Here is a 20,137-nt window from a genome sequence, read left to right on the forward strand (position 1 = left end):
AAATGGCTGAACGAAAGTGTGTGCGATGAAAAAAAATATATCTGAATCGGCAACAAAGTGCAGGAAATTATAATGGATTCGGTAGCACCCTAGGATATCTACAGGGAATTAAATTCAGAAATGGCATGTAGCAATAAAAGAAACAGAAGCCACATCTCAAGCGGAACTTGCCGCGATCTGTTCGGACTCGTGTAACGGCATTAATATTGCACGTGGTGAGTTAAATTTCAACACATATGCCAGCGCACAAACAGCCGCAGACTAACTACATGTATATTTGGTTTACAAAGTTAGCGAGCGTATGTAAGTAACATGGAGTGTTTTAGATTATATGATATGTATAAACAGTCCCTCGCACTTCGATTTGTTGTTGTTTTTTAACTAAACATGCCGTGGCAAGACTGTCACTTCTATCTGACATTTTGTTGCACGCTTCCGTATGTTGCTGCGGCCTCGTTTTGGAAAAAATACGTCATGTTCTATGTAAAGCTTGACTTCGCTCTATTTTTAGAGGAGTATTTTCCTGGTCAAGCTAGGCAACTGACCACCCATATTGTTCGCTGTATGCATTGAAAATGATCTGAAGATTATATCTATGTATAGGATAAATTTCAATTTCGTAGTCTTTATATTTCATTGGGCGAAACCTACCTTTAAAAACTGGAAATATGAGCTTAAAATATTGATAAAAATTAATATTAATGATAATTTAACTTGTTAAATTATAGTTTATATACAACAATTTTTTCCTATATTCTCTTTCTCTGTTATTTGTTTAGGTATGTCAAATTTATGTTGTTTGTAGGTTTGTTTATTACCGATCTTGTTTGTACGTTATTTTACTTTTGTTATAGTCATGTTATTATATGGTAATTAGCCTCGGGCGTTGACCAATCAGCATTTTCCCTTAGAGGGGTAATAGTATTGCTATTTATAGCAGCCCCTCTTCAGTCTTTGTTTTGATGGCGGTTGGTGTGCTGTGTTTACGTTTCGTCTATATTTCATCTATTTACAATCGGACATTATCTTAAGTTACACTTCTTATACGTTGAATCTTCATTTGAGTTACGTCAAACACAAGGATGGATTGTTTACGCAGCGTTAACATGTGAATCCATGGATTAAATCAGTTACAGATTCTGAGCTTCCTACGAGCTACATGTGCTTGCCTACGATGTTTAGAATCGTTGAACTTTCGTCCACGGCTTTAATTTGACTGTAAAGATTACCCTACTATAAAGTATATGTGTGTCGTACTCTACGTAATCTACACCGATAGACTTGTTTATTACTTTCGTTTTGGACCTGAACTTTGTTTATAATCGTGTTCATCAGCCGTAACGGGACCTTATTATTATTTGAGGTGAAGGCCATATCATGGGACCTAAACGTAGAACAAATTCGACACGGTCTGTGTCATACGATCCAGAACTGTTAGAGAACTGGACACTCGCCCGTCTTCGAGACGAATTAAAGAAACTGGGAATTGCTTTTCGTAGTACCGATAGAAGAATGGTACTAGTTAACAAAGTGCGGGAAGCGAGAGATACGCGCCGTGTGCAAAGGTCCACTAGTGCGCGATCCCATGATGCACCTGACAACAACCAGAGAAATCAAGATGGCGGCGCCCATGGGCAATCCACTAACCATCTCGCTGCACTGGTCTCCAGTCTTGCGGAGAGTGTAGCTACGCTACAAGACAGTTATTTACGATTAGAAAATAGGATCTCTGTGTCAACAGACAATTCAAGTTGTACTACGACACGCGACTCACCCGCTGCTTCGTGTTCTACGAGTAACGAGAGTCAGACTCTACAACTACGAAGTCAACAACAGGTATCCGTCGGTAGCCAGGACGTTCCAACTGACACTAGAGATTACACCTTGGACAGTGCTTACCGGCAACTTACAGCAAACCGACCCGAACAATCTCCTAGTCAAGGTGAGGCCCAACTTTTAAGAACTAGATTTGGCTATGCCTCGGAACATTTGCCTTTAGTCGAGACTATTTCTCCCAGTCTTAGACAACAAATAATTTCCGGTAGGGACGTCAATTTGGCAGCTCTGTTAATTCCTTACTACAACGGCAATAGTGACCCTAGCTGCCAGACTTCTGACAGACCAGATCAAAGACTTTCTCGCAATCTGACTCTTAGCGAGTTCATCTTAGCCTTCGGTGTTTACAAGCATGTTATGTGTTCGGCTCACCCTTCACGTCGTGTGGAGTTAGATCTATATGAACGAAACATTGTAGATATGGGCACTCGTTACGCGACAGGATTTTATGATTACCATAAACTATTTTCGTTGCGAGCTGCTGCTCAACTCCGGTACAACAACATCCCCATAGACTGGTCGGTCAGGGATAATACCCTGTTTTGCAATATTTTTGCTAACCATGTGCCTATCGCGTGTGATCACTGTTCCTCTACACTGCACTCTACAGGTTTCTGTCCTACCATCAAGGAGAAAGTTCGTGCGAATAACCCAGCAAATCCTTACAAAAACACAAAAACAGCTCCTCCACGTAACCTCAATTTGTCAAACGTAGACTCTAAAGGTCGTGCCAAAGTATTTTTTGAAGGGCGTGAAATTTGCAACAATTTCAATGGTCAGTTCGGTTGCAACATGAAATCATGCTTTTTTCAACATGTGTGTTTGAGTTGTAAAGGAGAGCATTCAAACTATTCATGCCCTTTAGAGGCCACGAGGCCTCAGGGGAAGAAAAGATAGCATTTGACACTGCACAGGTCACTCACTCAGCTACTACCCCTATAGACATAGAAGCTTTGAAGAAAGAATTAAACAATCATCCAGATAGAGAATTTGTAAATCATTTGATCGATGGTCTGTCCAACGGTTTCGATACCGGTTTTCAGTATTTACCAGAAAATTCCATTGTTTGTAAAAATCTCAAGTCGGCTACAAACGACCCAGAAAGTGTGACTGAACTGGTTGATAAGGAACTAGCAAAGGGCTATATCATTGGTCCTTTTTCCGCCATCCCGTATTCGAGGTACAGAATTAACCCTATTGGACTCGCGGAACATAAGTATTCTAAAAAGAAAAGGCTTATCGTGGATTTATCTGCTCCTCATCAAGATGTCTCTAACCCAAGTCTAAATAGTCTCATTGATAAGATAACCTGTTCGTTGAAGTATGTTACTATAGACGATGCTATTAGAATTATTAAAAAGCTAGGTTCTGACTCGTGGCTTATGAAAACAGACATTACCGATGCTTTCAAATTACTCCCTATTCGACCAGACTTGTGGCCATATCACGGAATCCAATGGAATAACCAATTTTACTTCTTCACTAGACTTGTGTTTGGAAGCCGTTCTAGTCCTAAGCTTTTTGACAACCTCTCTCAAGCTATTTGTTGGATCGCTTACCATAATTACGGTATTCAAAACATTCTACATCTTTTAGATGATTTCCTAGTTGTGGAACCAGCAGGTTCTCAAGCTCAAGCTACTATGGACCGTTTCTTAGCTGTGTTTTCAACATTACGGGTTCCTATCGGTGCTCACAAGACTGTTGGACCTTGTACTATGCTGGAATATCTAGGAGTTTATTTAGACTCTCATCGTAACGAATCTCGTCTGCCAGTGGAAAAGATAGAACGTATCGTTAATTTCTTGGATGCTTTTAAACTTAAGAGGTCTGCTACTAAGCGCGAACTACTTAGTTTATTAGGCCATATGAACTTTGCCAGTCGATGTGTCAAACCTGGTCGGTCATTCGTCTCGCATTTGATAGCTTTATCCTCAACAGTGAAAGAACTACATTATCGAGTTAAGTTAACTGAAGAATGCAGAGCTGACCTTAACATGTGGTCTATATTTCTACGGAATTGGAACGGGGTTTCTTTTTTCTTGGACGACCAAGTTACTTTATCAGCTGATTTACACCTATATACGGATGCTACTCAAGTGGCCTTTGGAGGTATTTTTGGAACGCAGTGGTTCCAAGGTGTGTTTCCAGCTGACCTTAAAAGACAGGATTCTTCAATGGCCCTTTTTGAACTTTACCCTATTGTTATGGCTTGTGTCCTGTGGGGTCATAACTGGCACGAGAAAAGAATTCTCTTCCATTGTGACAATCTTGCTACCGTTGATATAATTACTAAAGGCCGTTCCAAAGTGAAAAGTATCATGAGACTTATGCGTAGATTAACATTTCATTCTGCTGTGAACAACTACATTGTACATGCTGTTCATATACCTGGAAAGCTCAATAACATCGCTGATGCTATTTCTCGTTTCCAGATGGACCGCTTCAGGCAGCTGGCTCCACAAGCAGACATTCATCCTATCCAGTGCCTTCCAATGTCGTCTTTGATGATGAGCTGAGCTCGGAAATCAACACTCTATGGGACGCAGCTTTAAGTAATTCGACACTTGCTACTTATCGCTCAGGGCTCAACTGCTTCCTTACCTTTATCCTTATGCAAGGTATCACGTATACGGTCCCAGGCAGTGGGAAGACGTGCTCGTGCACGACTTTTGAAGGTGGCTGCCATCTCAGTGGTTCCCATGGAACATTCCATAGCAATCTAATTAGGATTGAAAGAGGAACGAACCTTCAGCACTCTGGGGGAGAGTGGATCCCTTACCAAAAACCCCATCTTATATACATTATCAGCCGTATACGGTCCCAGGCAGTGGGAAGACGTGCTCGTGCACGACTTTTGAAGGTGGCTGCCATCTCAGTGGTTCCCATGGAACATTCCATAGCAATCTAATTAGGATTGAAAGAGGAACGAACCTTCAGCACTCTGGGGGAGAGTGGATCCCTTACCAAAAACCCCATCTTATATACATTATCAGCCGTATACGGTCCCAGGCAGTGGGAAGACGTGCTCGTGCACGACTTTTGAAGGTGGCTGCCATCTCAGTGGTTCCCATGGAACATTCCATAGCAATCTAATTAGGATTGAAAGAGGAACGAACCTTCAGCACTCTGGGGGGAGAGTGGATCCCTTACCAAAAACCCAATCTTATATACATTATCAGCCGTATACGGTCCCAGGCAGTGGGAAGACGTGCTCGTGCACGACTTTTGAAGGTGGCTGCCATCTCAGTGGTTCCCATGGAACATTCCATAGCAATCTAATTAGGATTGAAAGAGGAACGAACCTTCAGCACTCTGGGGGGAGAGTGGATCCCTTGCCAAAAAACCCCATCTTATATACATTATCAGCCGTATACGGTCCCAGGCAGTGGGAAGACGTGCTCGTGCACGACTTTTGAAGGTGGCTGCCATCTCAGTGGTTCCCATGGAACATTCCATAGCAATCTAATTAGGATTGAAAGAGGAACGAACCTTCAGCACTCTGGGGGAGAGTGGATCCCTTACCAAAAACCCCATCTTATATACATTATCAGCCGTATACGGTCCCAGGCAGTGGGAAGACGTGCTCGTGCACGACTTTTGAAGGTGGCTGCCATCTCAGTGGTTCCCATGGAACATTCCATAGCAATCTAATTAGGATTGAAAGAGGAACGAACCTTCAGCACTCTGGGGGAGAGTGGATCCCTTACCAAAAACCCCATCTTATATACATTATCAGCCGTATACGGTCCCAGGCAGTGGGAAGACGTGCTCGTGCACGACTTTTGAAGGTGGCTGCCATCTCAGTGGTTCCCATGGAACATTCCATAGCAATCTAATTAGGATTGAAAGAGGAACGAACCTTCAGCACTCTGGGGGAGAGTGGATCCCTTACCAAAAACCCCATCTTATATACATTATCAGCCGTATACGGTCCCAGGCAGTGGAAAGACGTGCTCGTGCACGACTTTTGAAGGTGGCTGCCATCTCAGTGGTTCCCATGGAACATTCCATAGCAATCTAATTAGGATTGAAAGAGGAACGAACCTTCAGCACTCTGGGGGAGAGTGGATCCCTTACAAAAAACCCCATCTTATATACATTATCAGCCGTATACGGTCCCAGGCAGTGGGAAGACGTGCTCGTGCACGACTTTTGAAGGTGGCTGCCATCTCAGTGGTTCCCATGGAACATTCCATAGCAATCTAATTAGGATTGAAAGAGGAACGAACCTTCAGCACTCTGGGGGAGAGTGGATCCCTTACCAAAAAAACCATCCCATCTTATATACATTATCAGCCGTATACGGTCCCAGGCAGTGGGAAGACGTGCTCGTGCACGACTTTTGAAGGTGGCTGCCATCTCAGTGGTTCCCATGGAACATTCCATAGCAATCTAATTAGGATTGAAAGAGGAACGAACCTTCAGCACTCTGGGGGAGAGTGGATCCCTTACCAAAAACCCCATCTTACATAATGTATATACATTATCAGCCGTATACGGTCCCAGGCAGTGGGAAGACGTGCTCGTGCACGACTTTTGAAGGTGGCTGCCATCTCAGTGGTTCCCATGGAACATTCCATAGCAATCTAATTAGGATTGAAAGAGGAACGAACCTTCAGCACTCTGGGGGAGAGTGGATCCCTTACCAAAAACCCCATCTTATATACATTATCAGCCGTATACGGTCCCAGGCAGTGGGAAGACGTGCTCGTGCACGACTTTTGAAGGTGGCTGCCATCTCAGTGGTTCCCATGGAACATTCCATAGCAATCTAATTAGGATTGAAAGAGGAACGAACCTTCAGCACTCTGGGGGAGAGTGGATCCCTTACCAAAAACCCCATCTTATATACATTATCAGCCGTATACGGTCCCAGGCAGTGGGAAGACGTGCTCGTGCACGACTTTTGAAGGTGGCTGCCATCTCAGTGGTTCCCATGGAACATTCCATAGCAATCTAATTAGGATTGAAAGAGGAACGAACCTTCAGCACTCTGGGGGAGAGTGGATCCCTTACCAAAAACCCCATCTTATATACATTATCAGCCGTATACGGTCCCAGGCAGTGGGAAGACGTGCTCGTGCACGACTTTTGAAGGTGGCTGCCATCTCAGTGGTTCCCATGGAACATTCCATAGCAATCTAATTAGGATTGAAAGAGGAACGAACCTTCAGCACTCTGGGGGAGAGTGGATCCCTTACCAAAAACCCCATCTTATATACATTATCAGCCGTATACGGTCCCAGGCAGTGGGAAGACGTGCTTGTGCACGACTTTTGAAGGTGGCTGCCATCTCAGTGGTTCCCATGGAACATTCCATAGCAATCTAATTAGGATTGAAAGAGGAACGAACCTTCAGCACTCTGGGGGAGAGTGGATCCCTTACCAAAAACCCCATCTTATATACATTATCAGCCGTATACGGTCCCAGGCAGTGGGAAGACGTGCTCGTGCACGACTTTTGAAGGTGGCTGCCATCTCAGTGGTTCCCATGGAACATTCCATAGCAATCTAATTAGGATTGAAATAGGAACGAACCTTCAGCACTCTGGGGGAGAGTGGATCCCTTACCAAAAACCCCATCTTATATACATTATCAGCCGTATACGGTCCCAGGCAGTGGGAAGACGTGCTTGTGCACGACTTTTGAAGGTGGCTGCCATCTCAGTGGTTCCCATGGAACATTCCATAGCAATCTAATTAGGATTGAAAGAGGAACGAACCTTCAGCACTCTGGGGGAGAGTGGATCCCTTACCAAAAACCCCATCTTATATACATTATCAGCCGTATACGGTCCCAGGCAGTGGGAAGACGTGCTCGTGCACGACTTTTGAAGGTGGCTGCCATCTCAGTGGTTCCCATGGAACATTCCATAGCAATCTAATTAGGATTGAAAGAGGAACGAACCTTCAGCACTCTGGGGGAGAGTGGATCCCTTACCAAAAACCCCATCTTATATACATTATCAGCCGTATACGGTCCCAGGCAGTGGGAAGACGTGCTCGTGCACGACTTTTGAAGGTGGCTGCCATCTCAGTGGTTCCCATGGAACATTCCATAGCAATCTAATTAGGATTGAAAGAGGAACGAACCTTCAGCACTCTGGGGGAGAGTGGATCCCTTACCAAAAACCCCATCTTATATACATTATCAGCCGTATACGGTCCCAGGCAGTGGGAAGACGTGCTCGTGCACGACTTTTGAAGGTGGCTGCCATCTCAGTGGTTCCCATGGAACATTCCATAGCAATCTAATTAGGATTGAAATAGGAACGAACCTTCAGCACTCTGGGGGAGAGTGGATCCCTTACCAAAAACCCCATCTTATATACATTATCAGCCGTATACGGTCCCAGGCAGTGGGAAGACGTGCTCGTGCACGACTTTTGAAGGTGGCTGCCATCTCAGTGGTTCCCATGGAACATTCCATAGCAATCTAATTAGGATTGAAAGAGGAACGAACCTTCAGCACTCTGGGGGAGAGTGGATCCCTTACCAAAAACCCCATCTTATATACATTATCAGCCGTATACGGTCCCAGGCAGTGGGAAGACGTGCTCGTGCACGACTTTTGAAGGTGGCTGCCATCTCAGTGGTTCCCATGGAACATTCCATAGCAATCTAATTAGGATTGAAAGAGGAACGAACCTTCAGCACTCTGGGGGAGAGTGGATCCCTTACCAAAAACCCCATCTTATATACATTATCAGCCGTATACGGTCCCAGGCAGTGGGAAGACGTGCTCGTGCACGACTTTTGAAGGTGGCTGCCATCTCAGTGGTTCCCATGGAACATTCCATAGCAATCTAATTAGGATTGAAAGAGGAACGAACCTTCAGCACTGGGTGGGAGAGTGGATCCCCCAACCCAAAACCCCATCTTATATACATTATCAGCCGTATACGGTCCCAGGCAGTGGGAAGACGTGCTCGTGCACGACTTTTGAAGGTGGCTGCCATCTCAGTGGTTCCCATGGAACATTCCATAGCAATCTAATTAGGATTGAAAGAGGAACGAACCTTCAGCACTCTGGGGGAGAGTGGATCCCTTACCAAAAACCCCATCTTATATACATTATCAGCCGTATACGGTCCCAGGCAGTGGGAAGACGTGCTTGTGCACGACTTTTGAAGGTGGCTGCCATCTCAGTGGTTCCCATGGAACATTCCATAGCAATCTAATTAGGATTGAAATAGGAACGAACCTTCAGCACTCTGGGGGAGAGTGGATCCCTTACCAAAAACCCCATCTTATATACATTATCAGCCGTATACGGTCCCAGGCAGTGGGAAGACGTGCTCGTGCACGACTTTTGAAGGTGGCTGCCATCTCAGTGGTTCCTATGGAACATTCCATAGCAATCTAATTAGGATTGAAAGAGGAACGAACCTTCAGCACTCTGGGGGGAGAGTGGATCCCTTACCAAAAACCCCATCTTATATACATTATCAGCCGTATACGGTCCCAGGCAGTGGGAAGACGTGCTCGTGCACGACTTTTGAAGGTGGCTGCCATCTCAGTGGTTCCCATGGAACATTCCATAGCAATCTAATTAGGATTGAAAGAGGAACGAACCTTCAGCACTCTGGGGGAGAGTGGATCCCTTACCAAAAACCCCATCTTATATACATTATCAGCCGTATACGGTCCCAGGCAGTGGAAAGACGTGCTTGTGCACGACTTTTGAAGGTGGCTGCCATCTCAGTGGTTCCCATGGAACATTCCATAGCAATCTAATTAGGATTGAAAGAGGAACGAACCTTCAGCACTCTGGGGGAGAGTGGATCCCTTACCAAAAACCCCATCTTATATACATTATCAGCCGTATACGGTCCCAGGCAGTGGGAAGACGTGCTCGTGCACGACTTTTGAAGGTGGCTGCCATCTCAGTGGTTCCCATGGAACATTCCATAGCAATCTAATTAGGATTGAAAGAGGAACGAACCTTCAGCACTCTGGGGGAGAGTGGATCCCTTACCAAAAACCCCATCTTATATACATTATCAGCCGTATACGGTCCCAGGCAGTGGAAAGACGTGCTCGTGCACGACTTTTGAAGGTGGCTGCCTCTCAGTGGTTCCCATGGAACATTCCATAGCAATCTAATTAGGATTGAAAGAGGAACGAACCTTCAGCACTCTGGGGGAGAGTGGATCCCTTACCAAAAACCCCATCTTATATACATTATCAGCCGTATACGGTCCCAGGCAGTGGAAAGACGTGCTCGTGCACGACTTTTGAAGGTGGCTGCCATCTCAGTGGTTCCCATGGAACATTCCATAGCAATCTAATTAGGATTGAAAGAGGAACGAACCTTTCAGCACTCTGGGGGAGAGTGGATCCCTTACCAAAAACCCCATCTTATATACATTATCAGCCGTATACGGTCCCAGGCAGTGGGAAGACGTGCTTGTGCACGACTTTTGAAGGTGGCTGCCATCTCAGTGGTTCCCATGGAACATTCCATAGCAATCTAATTAGGATTGAAATAGGAACGAACCTTCAGCACTCTGGGGGAGAGTGGATCCCTTACCAAAAACCCCATCTTATATACATTATCAGCCGTATACGGTCCCAGGCAGTGGGAAGACGTGCTCGTGCACGACTTTTGAAGGTGGCTGCCATCTCAGTGGTTCCCATGGAACATTCCATAGCAATCTAATTAGGATTGAAAAGGAACGAACCTTCAGCACTCTGGGGGAGAGTGGATCCCTTACCAAAAACCCCATCTTATATACATTATCAGCCGTATACGGTCCCAGGCAGTGGGAAGACGTGCTCGTGCACGACTTTTGAAGGTGGCTGCCATCTCAGTGGTTCCCATGGAACATTCCATAGCAATCTAATTAGGATTGAAAGAGGAACGAACCTTCAGCACTCTGGGGGAGAGTGGATCCCTTACCAAAAACCCCATCTTATATACATTATCAGCCGTATACGGTCCCAGGCAGTGGGAAGACGTGCTCGTGCACGACTTTTGAAGGTGGCTGCCATCTCAGTGGTTCCCATGGAACATTCCATAGCAATCTAATTAGGATTGAAAGAGGAACGAACCTTCAGCACTCTGGGGGAGAGTGGATCCCTTACCCCAAAAACCCCATCTTATATACATTATCAGCCGTATACGGTCCCAGGCAGTGGGAAGACGTGCTCGTGCACGACTTTTGAAGGTGGCTGCCATCTCAGTGGTTCCCATGGAACATTCCATAGCAATCTAATTAGGATTGAAAGAGGAACGAACCTTCAGCACTCTGGGGGAGAGTGGATCCCTTACCAAAAACCCCATCTTATATACATTATCAGCCGTATACGGTCCCAGGCAGTGGGAAGACGTGCTTGTGCACGACTTTTGAAGGTGGCTGCCATCTCAGTGGTTCCCATGGAACATTCCATAGCAATCTAATTAGGATTGAAAGAGGAACGAACCTTCAGCACTCTGGGGGAGAGTGGATCCCTTACCAAAAACCCCATCTTATATACATTATCAGCCGTATACGGTCCCAGGCAGTGGGAAGACGTGCTTGTGCACGACTTTTGAAGGTGGCTGCCATCTCAGTGGTTCCCATGGAACATTCCATAGCAATCTAATTAGGATTGAAAGAGGAACGAACCTTCAGCACTCTGGGGGAGAGTGGATCCCTTACCAAAAACCCCATCTTATATACATTATCAGCCGTATACGGTCCCAGGCAGTGGGAAGACGTGCTCGTGCACGACTTTTGAAGGTGGCTGCCATCTCAGTGGTTCCCATGGAACATTCCATAGCAATCTAATTAGGATTGAAAAATAGGAACGAACCTTCAGCACTCTGGGGGAGAGTGGATCCCTTACCAAAAACCCCATCTTATATACATTATCAGCCGTATACGGTCCCAGGCAGTGGGAAGACGTGCTCGTGCACGACTTTTGAAGGTGGCTGCCATCTCAGTGGTTCCCATGGAACATTCCATAGCAATCTAATTAGGATTGAAAGAGGAACGAACCTTCAGCACTCTGGGGGAGAGTGGATCCCTTACCAAAAACCCCATCTTATATACATTATCAGCCGTATACGGTCCCAGGCAGTGGGAAGACGTGCTCGTGCACGACTTTTGAAGGTGGCTGCCATCTCAGTGGTTCCCATGGAACATTCCATAGCAATCTAATTAGGATTGAAAGAGGAACGAACCTTCAGCACTCTGGGGGAGAGTGGATCCCTTACCAAAAACCCCATCTTATATACATTATCAGCCGTATACGGTCCCAGGCAGTGGGAAGACGTGCTCGTGCACGACTTTTGAAGGTGGCTGCCATCTCAGTGGTTCCCATGGAACATTCCATAGCAATCTAATTAGGATTGAAAGAGGAACGAACCTTCAGCACTCTGGGGGAGAGTGGATCCCTTACCAAAAACCCCATCTTATATACATTATCAGCCGTATACGGTCCCAGGCAGTGGGAAGACGTGCTCGTGCACGACTTTTGAAGGTGGCTGCCATCTCAGTGGTTCCCATGGAACATTCCATAGCAATCTAATTAGGATTGAAAGAGGAACGAACCTTCAGCACTCTGGGGGAGAGTGGATCCCTTACCAAAAACCCCACCCCATCTTATATACATTATCAGCCGTATACGGTCCCAGGCAGTGGGAAGACGTGCTCGTGCACGACTTTTGAAGGTGGCTGCCATCTCAGTGGTTCCCATGGAACATTCCATAGCAATCTAATTAGGATTGAAAGAGGAACGAACCTTCAGCACTCTGGGGGAGAGTGGATCCCTTACCAAAAACCCCATCTTATATACATTATCAGCCGTATACGGTCCCAGGCAGTGGGAAGACGTGCTCGTGCACGACTTTTGAAGGTGGCTGCCATCTCAGTGGTTCCCATGGAACATTCCATAGCAATCTAATTAGGATTGAAAGAGGAACGAACCTTCAGCACACTCTGGGGGAGAGTGGATCCCTTACCAAAAACCCCATCTTATATACATTATCAGCCGTATACGGTCCCAGGCAGTGGGAAGACGTGCTCGTGCACGACTTTTGAAGGTGGCTGCCATCTCAGTGGTTCCCATGGAACATTCCATAGCAATCTAATTAGGATTGAAAGAGGAACGAACCTTCAGCACTCTGGGGGAGAGTGGATCCCTTACCAAAAACCCCATCTTATATACATTATCAGCCGTATACGGTCCCAGGCAGTGGGAAGACGTGCTCGTGCACGACTTTTGAAGGTGGCTGCCATCTCAGTGGTTCCCATGGAACATTCCATAGCAATCTAATTAGGATTGAAATAGGAAAGGAACGAACCTTCAGCACTCTGGGGGAGAGTGGATCCCTTACCAAAAACCCCATCTTATATACATTATCAGCCGTATACGGTCCCAGGCAGTGGGAAGACGTGCTCGTGCACGACTTTTGAAGGTGGCTGCCATCTCAGTGGTTCCCATGGAACATTCCATAGCAATCTAATTAGGATTGAAAGAGGAACGAACCTTCAGCACTCTGGGGGAGAGTGGATCCCTTACCAAAAACCCCATCTTATATACATTATCAGCCGTATACGGTCCCAGGCAGTGGAAAGACGTGCTCGTGCACGACTTTTGAAGGTGGCTGCCATCTCAGTGGTTCCCATGGAACATTCCATAGCAATCTAATTAGGATTGAAAGAGGAACGAACCTTCAGCACTCTGGGGGAGAGTGGATCCCTTACCAAAAACCCCATCTTATATACATTATCAGCCGTATACGGTCCCAGGCAGTGGGAAGACGTGCTTGTGCACGACTTTTGAAGGTGGCTGCCATCTCAGTGGTTCCCATGGAACATTCCATAGCAATCTAATTAGGATTGAAGGATAGGAACGAACCTTCAGCACTCTGGGGGAGAGTGGATCCCTTACCAAAAACCCCATCTTATATACATTATCAGCCGTATACGGTCCCAGGCAGTGGGAAGACGTGCTCGTGCACGACTTTTGAAGGTGGCTGCCATCTCAGTGGTTCCCATGGAACATTCCATAGCAATCTAATTAGGATTGAAAGAGGAACGAACCTTCAGCACTCTGGGGGAGAGTGGATCCCTTACCAAAAACCCCATCTTATATACATTATCAGCCGTATACGGTCCCAGGCAGTGGGAAGACGTGCTTGTGCACGACTTTTGAAGGTGGCTGCCATCTCAGTGGTTCCCATGGAACATTCCATAGCAATCTAATTAGGATTGAAATAGGAACGAACCTTCAGCACTCTGGGGGAGAGTGGATCCCTTACCAAAAACCCCATCTTATATACATTATCAGCCGTATACGGTCCCAGGCAGTGGGAAGACGTGCTCGTGCACGACTTTTGAAGGTGGCTGCCATCTCAGTGGTTCCCATGGAACATTCCATAGCAATCTAATTAGGATTGAAAGAGGAACGAACCTTCAGCACTCTGGGGGAGAGTGGATCCCTTACCAAAAACCCCATCTTATATACATTATCAGCCGTATACGGTCCCAGGCAGTGGGAAGACGTGCTCGTGCACGACTTTTGAAGGTGGCTGCCATCTCAGTGGTTCCCATGGAACATTCCATAGCAATCTAATTAGGATTGAAAGAGGAACGAACCTTCAGCACTCTGGGGGAGAGTGGATCCCTTACCAAAAACCCCATCTTATATACATTATCAGCCGTATACGGTCCCAGGCAGTGGGAAGACGTGCTCGTGCACGACTTTTGAAGGTGGCTGCCATCTCAGTGGTTCCCATGGAATATTCCATAGCAATCTAATAAGGATTGAAAGAGGAACGAACCTTCAGCACTCTTGGGGAGAGTGGATCCCTTACCAAAAACCCCATCTTATATACATTATCAGCCGTATACGGTCCCAGGCAGTGGGAAGACGTGCTCGTGCACGACTTTTGAAGGTGGCTGCCATCTCAGTGGTTCCCATGGAACATTCCATAGCAATCTAATTAGGATTGAAAGAGGAACGAACCTTCAGCACTCTGGGGGAGAGTGGATCCCTTACCAAAAACCCCATCTTATATACATTATCAGCCGTATACGGTCCCAGGCAGTGGGAAGACGTGCTCGTGCACGACTTTTGAAGGTGGCTGCCATCTCAGTGGTTCCCATGGAACATTCCATAGCAATCTAATTAGGATTGAAAGAGGAACGAACCTTCAGCACTCTGGGGGAGAGTGGATCCCTTACCAAAAACCCCATCTTATATACATTATCAGCCGTATACGGTCCCAGGCAGTGGGAAGACGTGCTCGTGCACGACTTTTGAAGGTGGCTGCCATCTCAGTGGTTCCCATGGAACATTCCATAGCAATCTAATTAGGATTGAAAGAGGAACGAACCTTCAGCACTCTGGGGGAGAGTGGATCCCTTAACCCAAAAACCCCATCTTATATACATTATCAGCCGTATACGGTCCCAGGCAGTGGGAAGACGTGCTCGTGCACGACTTTTGAAGGTGGCTGCCATCTCAGTGGTTCCCATGGAACATTCCATAGCAATCTAATTAGGATTGAAAGAGGAACGAACCTTCAGCACTCTGGGGGAGAGTGGATCCCTTACCAAAAACCCCATCTTATATACATTATCAGCCGTATACGGTCCCAGGCAGTGGGAAGACGTGCTCGTGCACGACTTTTGAAGGTGGCTGCCATCTCAGTGGTTCCCATGGAACATTCCATAGCAATCTAATTAGGATTGAAAGAGGAACGAACCTTCAGCACTCTGGGGGAGAGTGGATCCCTTACCAAAAACCCCATCTTATATACATTATCAGCCGTATACGGTCCCAGGCAGTGGGAAGACGTGCTCGTGCACGACTTTTGAAGGTGGCTGCCATCTCAGTGGTTCCCATGGAACATTCCATAGCAATCTAATTAGGATTGAAAGAGGAACGAACCTTCAGCACTCTGGGGGAGAGTGGATCCCTTACCAAAAACCCCATCTTATATACATTATCAGCCGTATACGGTCCCAGGCAGTGGGAAGACGTGCTCGTGCACGACTTTTGAAGGTGGCTGCCATCTCAGTGGTTCCCATGGAACATTCCATAGCAATCTAATTAGGATTGAAAGAGGAACGAACCTTCAGCACTCTGGGGGAGAGTGGATCCCTTACCAAAAAACCCCATCTTATATACATTATCAGCCGTATACGGTCCCAGGCAGTGGGAAGACGTGCTCGTGCACGACTTTTGAAGGTGGCTGCCATCTCAGTGGTTCCCATGGAACATTCCATAGCAATCTAATTAGGATTGAAATAGGAACGAACCTTCAGCACTCTGGGGGAGAGTGGATCCCTTACCAAAAACCCCATCTTATATACATTATCAGCCGTATACGGTCCCAGGCAGTGGGAAGACGTGCTCGTGCACGACTTTTGAAGGTGGCTGCCATCTCAGTGGTTCCCATGGAACATTCCATAGCAATCTAATTAGGATTGAAAGAGGAACGAACCTTCAGCACTCTGGGGGAGAGTGGATCCCTTACCAAAAACCCCATCTTATATACATTATCAGCCGTATACGGTCCCAGGCAGTGGGAAGACGTGCTCGTGCACGACTTTTGAAGGTGGCTGCCATCTCAGTGGTTCCCATGGAACATTCCTAGCAATCTAATTAGGATTGAAAGAGGAACGAACCTTCAGCACTCTGGGGGAGAGTGGATCCCTTACCAAAAACCCCATCTTATATACATTATCAGCCGTATACGGTCCCAGGCAGTGGAAAGACGTGCTCGTGCACGACTTTTGAAGGTGGCTGCCATCTCAGTGGTTCCCATGGAACATTCCATAGCAATCTAATTAGGATTGAAAGAGGAACGAACCTTCAGCACTCTGGGGGAGAGTGGATCCCTTACCAAAAACCCCATCTTATATACATTATCAGCCGTATACGGTCCCAGGCAGTGGGAAGACGTGCTCGTGCACGACTTTTGAAGGTGGCTGCCATCTCAGTGGTTCCCATGGAACATTCCATAGCAATCTAATTAGGATTGAAAGAGGAACGAACCTTCAGCACTCTGGGGGAGAGTGGATCCCTTACCAAAAACCCCATCTTATATACATTATCAGCCGTATACGGTCCCAGGCAGTGGGAAGACGTGCTCGTGCACGACTTTTGAAGGTGGCTGCCATCTCAGTGGTTCCCATGGAACATTCCATAGCAATCTAATTAGGATTGAAAGAGGAACGAACCTTCAGCACTCTGGGGGAGAGTGGATCCCTTACCAAAAACCCCATCTTATATACATTATCAGCCGTATACGGTCCCAGGCAGTGGGAAGACGTGCTCGTGCACGACTTTTGAAGGTGGCTGCCATCTCAGTGGTTCCCATGGAACATTCCATAGCAATCTAATTAGGATTGAAAGAGGAACGAACCTTCAGCACTCTGGGGGAGAGTGGATCCCTTACCAAAAACCCCATCTTATATACATTATCAGCCGTATACGGTCCCAGGCAGTGGAAAGACGTGCTCGTGCACGACTTTTGAAGGTGGCTGCCATCTCAGTGGTTCCCATGGAACATTCCATAGCAATCTAATTAGGATTGAAAGAGGAACGAACCTTCAGCACTCTGGGGGAGAGTGGATCCCTTACCAAAAACCCCATCTTATATACATTATCAGCCGTATACGGTCCCAGGCAGTGGAAAGACGTGCTCGTGCACGACTTTTGAATACATTTTACTTTGTGACTTTAGTATTGTTCATAAATAAAATTGTAAACTGGACAGCTATCAGTGGTCAGTATAGAGTGACATATGACCTTGTAATCTGCATCACTGAACTCTATCTTCTGGAACAGTACAACTTCTGAAACAGTACAACATCTACGTGGGCTTCAGCAGTCCAGATCTATTTTATTTATGGTAAATAATGACTAAATTATAAAGTAAATATTATTTTTTATCTTTACACATTGAACTACGTAACATTTACACTGGAAGTGACGTATATTGTAATATTGTTTGAAGACACAAAAGTGATCAATATTGTAATAATTTTTACATGTAATTTCAAAATTTAAGGACGTTCCGAACAGTGATCGAATGCGCCGTTCATTCGGACCTCCTCGGGTCAATGAGTGCATTCGGAACTGCACATGAAAACTCTTTTGTGACTAAGATTATGAGGAATAGCGATCTATATGTTATCCGTCTAACGATATCTTTCCTTTTAACGTTAAAATCAGGATAGTATAGTCGATAAACGGCATATTTGTCGATATTGTACTTGGTTCGGTTTGCCGAAACCTTGATACCGGGTGAAAATTAAAGTTTGTACAGTAGGTGTAGGACTTAGTTTCGACAAACTTGAAAAAAATAATGTTGTCAGATCTTTGAATTTGGCTAGGCTAATATAACATGAAGCTACATATATCTTTTGAGAAGCACATTACATAACTCATACAAACGGACTGATATATGCCGATACGGTTTCGATCTTGTACTGGATAAAATGAGGTTTCATAACAATCAAGTGATTAAAACATTTTCTGTTCAACTCCGTTAATTTGTGAGTATTTGACACTTAATATACGTGTGTTTTAAGGGAGATGCATAATTAAATAAAGATATTCCAATTTTGCCGTGTAATCCTCTAGTCTAGTATCTACAGAAATATTTTTCATCTCTCCGTCGCCCCACCCCTACTTTTCGTTCAATTTGTACAAGCTAGTATATTTCATGAATATTGCGTATGTAGATGTCTACATGTATCATTTTTAGCTAATATGGTCCCCAATAAGCACTAACACGTTCGGGAAACAAGATTTTATTTAATTACTGTATACATGTACGATAAGACAAAGGCTTAACGTTAACTACTGTAATTAGATGATGCATGTATTTCCCGTTTTGAGAGAATGCATGGAAGATTCAGTTAATTAAATACTAGCTATCTTAAGAAAAAGCAAATGTTTGCTAGTGTCAACAACAGTACTATATCTGTGGTATAGAAACTAAACATGAACATGTAGGCATAGACTAATTATGTTCCTGTCTACAGTAATCAGCTGAACGTAGATCGAGGATTCAGAATAAGAGATTTTTTTTCTTAGGCGTATACTTGCCGTGTAGGTTATATTGAGGATCCAAAAATCTGTTTTAGTTCACTTTACTTCGGATAATAAATATATATATACATGTATTAGATATGCAGATATCTCCTCAAAAAACATATTAAAGACATACAGTTGTGTATGATGACATCGATTTTATCGACATTGGTGTGATCAAGTTGAAGTTATCAACTTCGATCGGTGTCACGTAGACGCTTTTCATGGTCACAATTTTGGCGCCAAATTCAAATTTATGCTTGAACATCTGCCTCAAACGACTATTGAAGCTAAGATATCTCGACGATGGAAAGATAGAATTTGATAAAATATTTTCCGCTAAAAAATATAAAATCATGGATTGTCTAAAGGGTAATTAAAGTGGAATCTTTACACGGAATATTCCATAATCATTTTTCAGATATTATATCCAGGCAAAATAATTGCTTATTTGTGCCAATTTTTAGCTTTCTATAGCATCAAATCGATGGCATCGTGACATAACATTAACAGGTATAGCAATTTATATTATCAGACTATTACACTTTATAATATTCAATATATAAGATGTTCTTTATAAAAATATTACCGCTCGATTTTGGTCTAATTGTGAAAAAAGTCATTTTTAGGGGGTAGGGGTATAGAAAGGCTAATTACTCAAAAATTCCGCGGTCAATTTTTTTTTATATTCTGTCATCATAACCAAAACAACTGTCTTATTATGTGGACAAAAAATAAAGAAAATTAAACGACACAATTTTTTGAAATTAGGTATTTAAGTTGAAATTCAAATGCAAAAAATTGCCCTTTTTAGGCCTTAGCTAGTTTTCTCCATCCTTTCTGATGTAGATCAAGCCATTTGTTAAATACCTCAGCTAGTTTAATTTTTCTCCGTCCTATCTGATGTAGATCAAGCCATTTGTTACATACCATAGCTAGTTTTTCTCTGTCCTATCTGATGTAGATCAAGCCACTTGTTACATACCTTAGCTAGTTTTCTCTGTCCTATCTGATGTAGATCAAGCTATTTGTACATACTTAAGCTAGTTTTTCTCCATCCTATCTGATGTAGATCAAGCCATTTGTTAAATACCTTAGCTAGTTTTTCTCCATCCTATCTGATGTAGATCAAGCCACTTGTTACATACTTTAGCTAGTTTTTCTCTGTCCTATCTGATGTAGATCAAGCTATTTGTTAAATACCTTAGCTAGTTTACTCCGTCCAATCTAATGTAGATCAAGCCATTTGTTCATACCT

At 44.7% G+C, this 20,137-nt stretch overlaps 2 protein-coding genes across 3 annotated transcripts in view; one reads left to right on the forward strand and one right to left on the reverse strand.

Moving 5' to 3' along the window:
• The window catches only part of LOC138324148 (ras-related protein Rab-37-like), a 50,316-nt gene that overhangs the window by 19,465 nt on the left and 10,714 nt on the right, over positions 1-20,137 (reverse strand). The gene's annotated exons all lie outside the window — the stretch shown is intronic.
• On the forward strand, positions 709-19,700 carry LOC138324178 (uncharacterized). Its single transcript, XM_069269257.1, has 3 exons — positions 709-1,942; positions 4,272-4,464; positions 19,694-19,700. Exons 1-3 carry the CDS (start codon positions 1,378-1,380, stop codon positions 19,698-19,700), a joined length of 765 nt encoding a protein of 254 aa, XP_069125358.1. The 5' UTR covers positions 709-1,377.

This window comes from Argopecten irradians, chromosome 5 (genome assembly GCF_041381155.1).
Source record: "Argopecten irradians isolate NY chromosome 5, Ai_NY, whole genome shotgun sequence".
NCBI classification, from domain to species: domain Eukaryota; kingdom Metazoa; phylum Mollusca; class Bivalvia; order Pectinida; family Pectinidae; genus Argopecten; species Argopecten irradians.

Coding starts and splice junctions, on each gene's coding strand:
- LOC138324178 (XM_069269257.1), top strand. CDS start 1,378: ATGGGACCTAAACGTAGAACAAATTCGACACGGTCTGTGTCATACGAT. Junction 1,943..4,271: donor CGAACAATCTCCTAGTCAAG/GTGAGGCCCAAC, acceptor TCTCGTTTCCAG/ATGGACCGCTTCAGGCAGCT.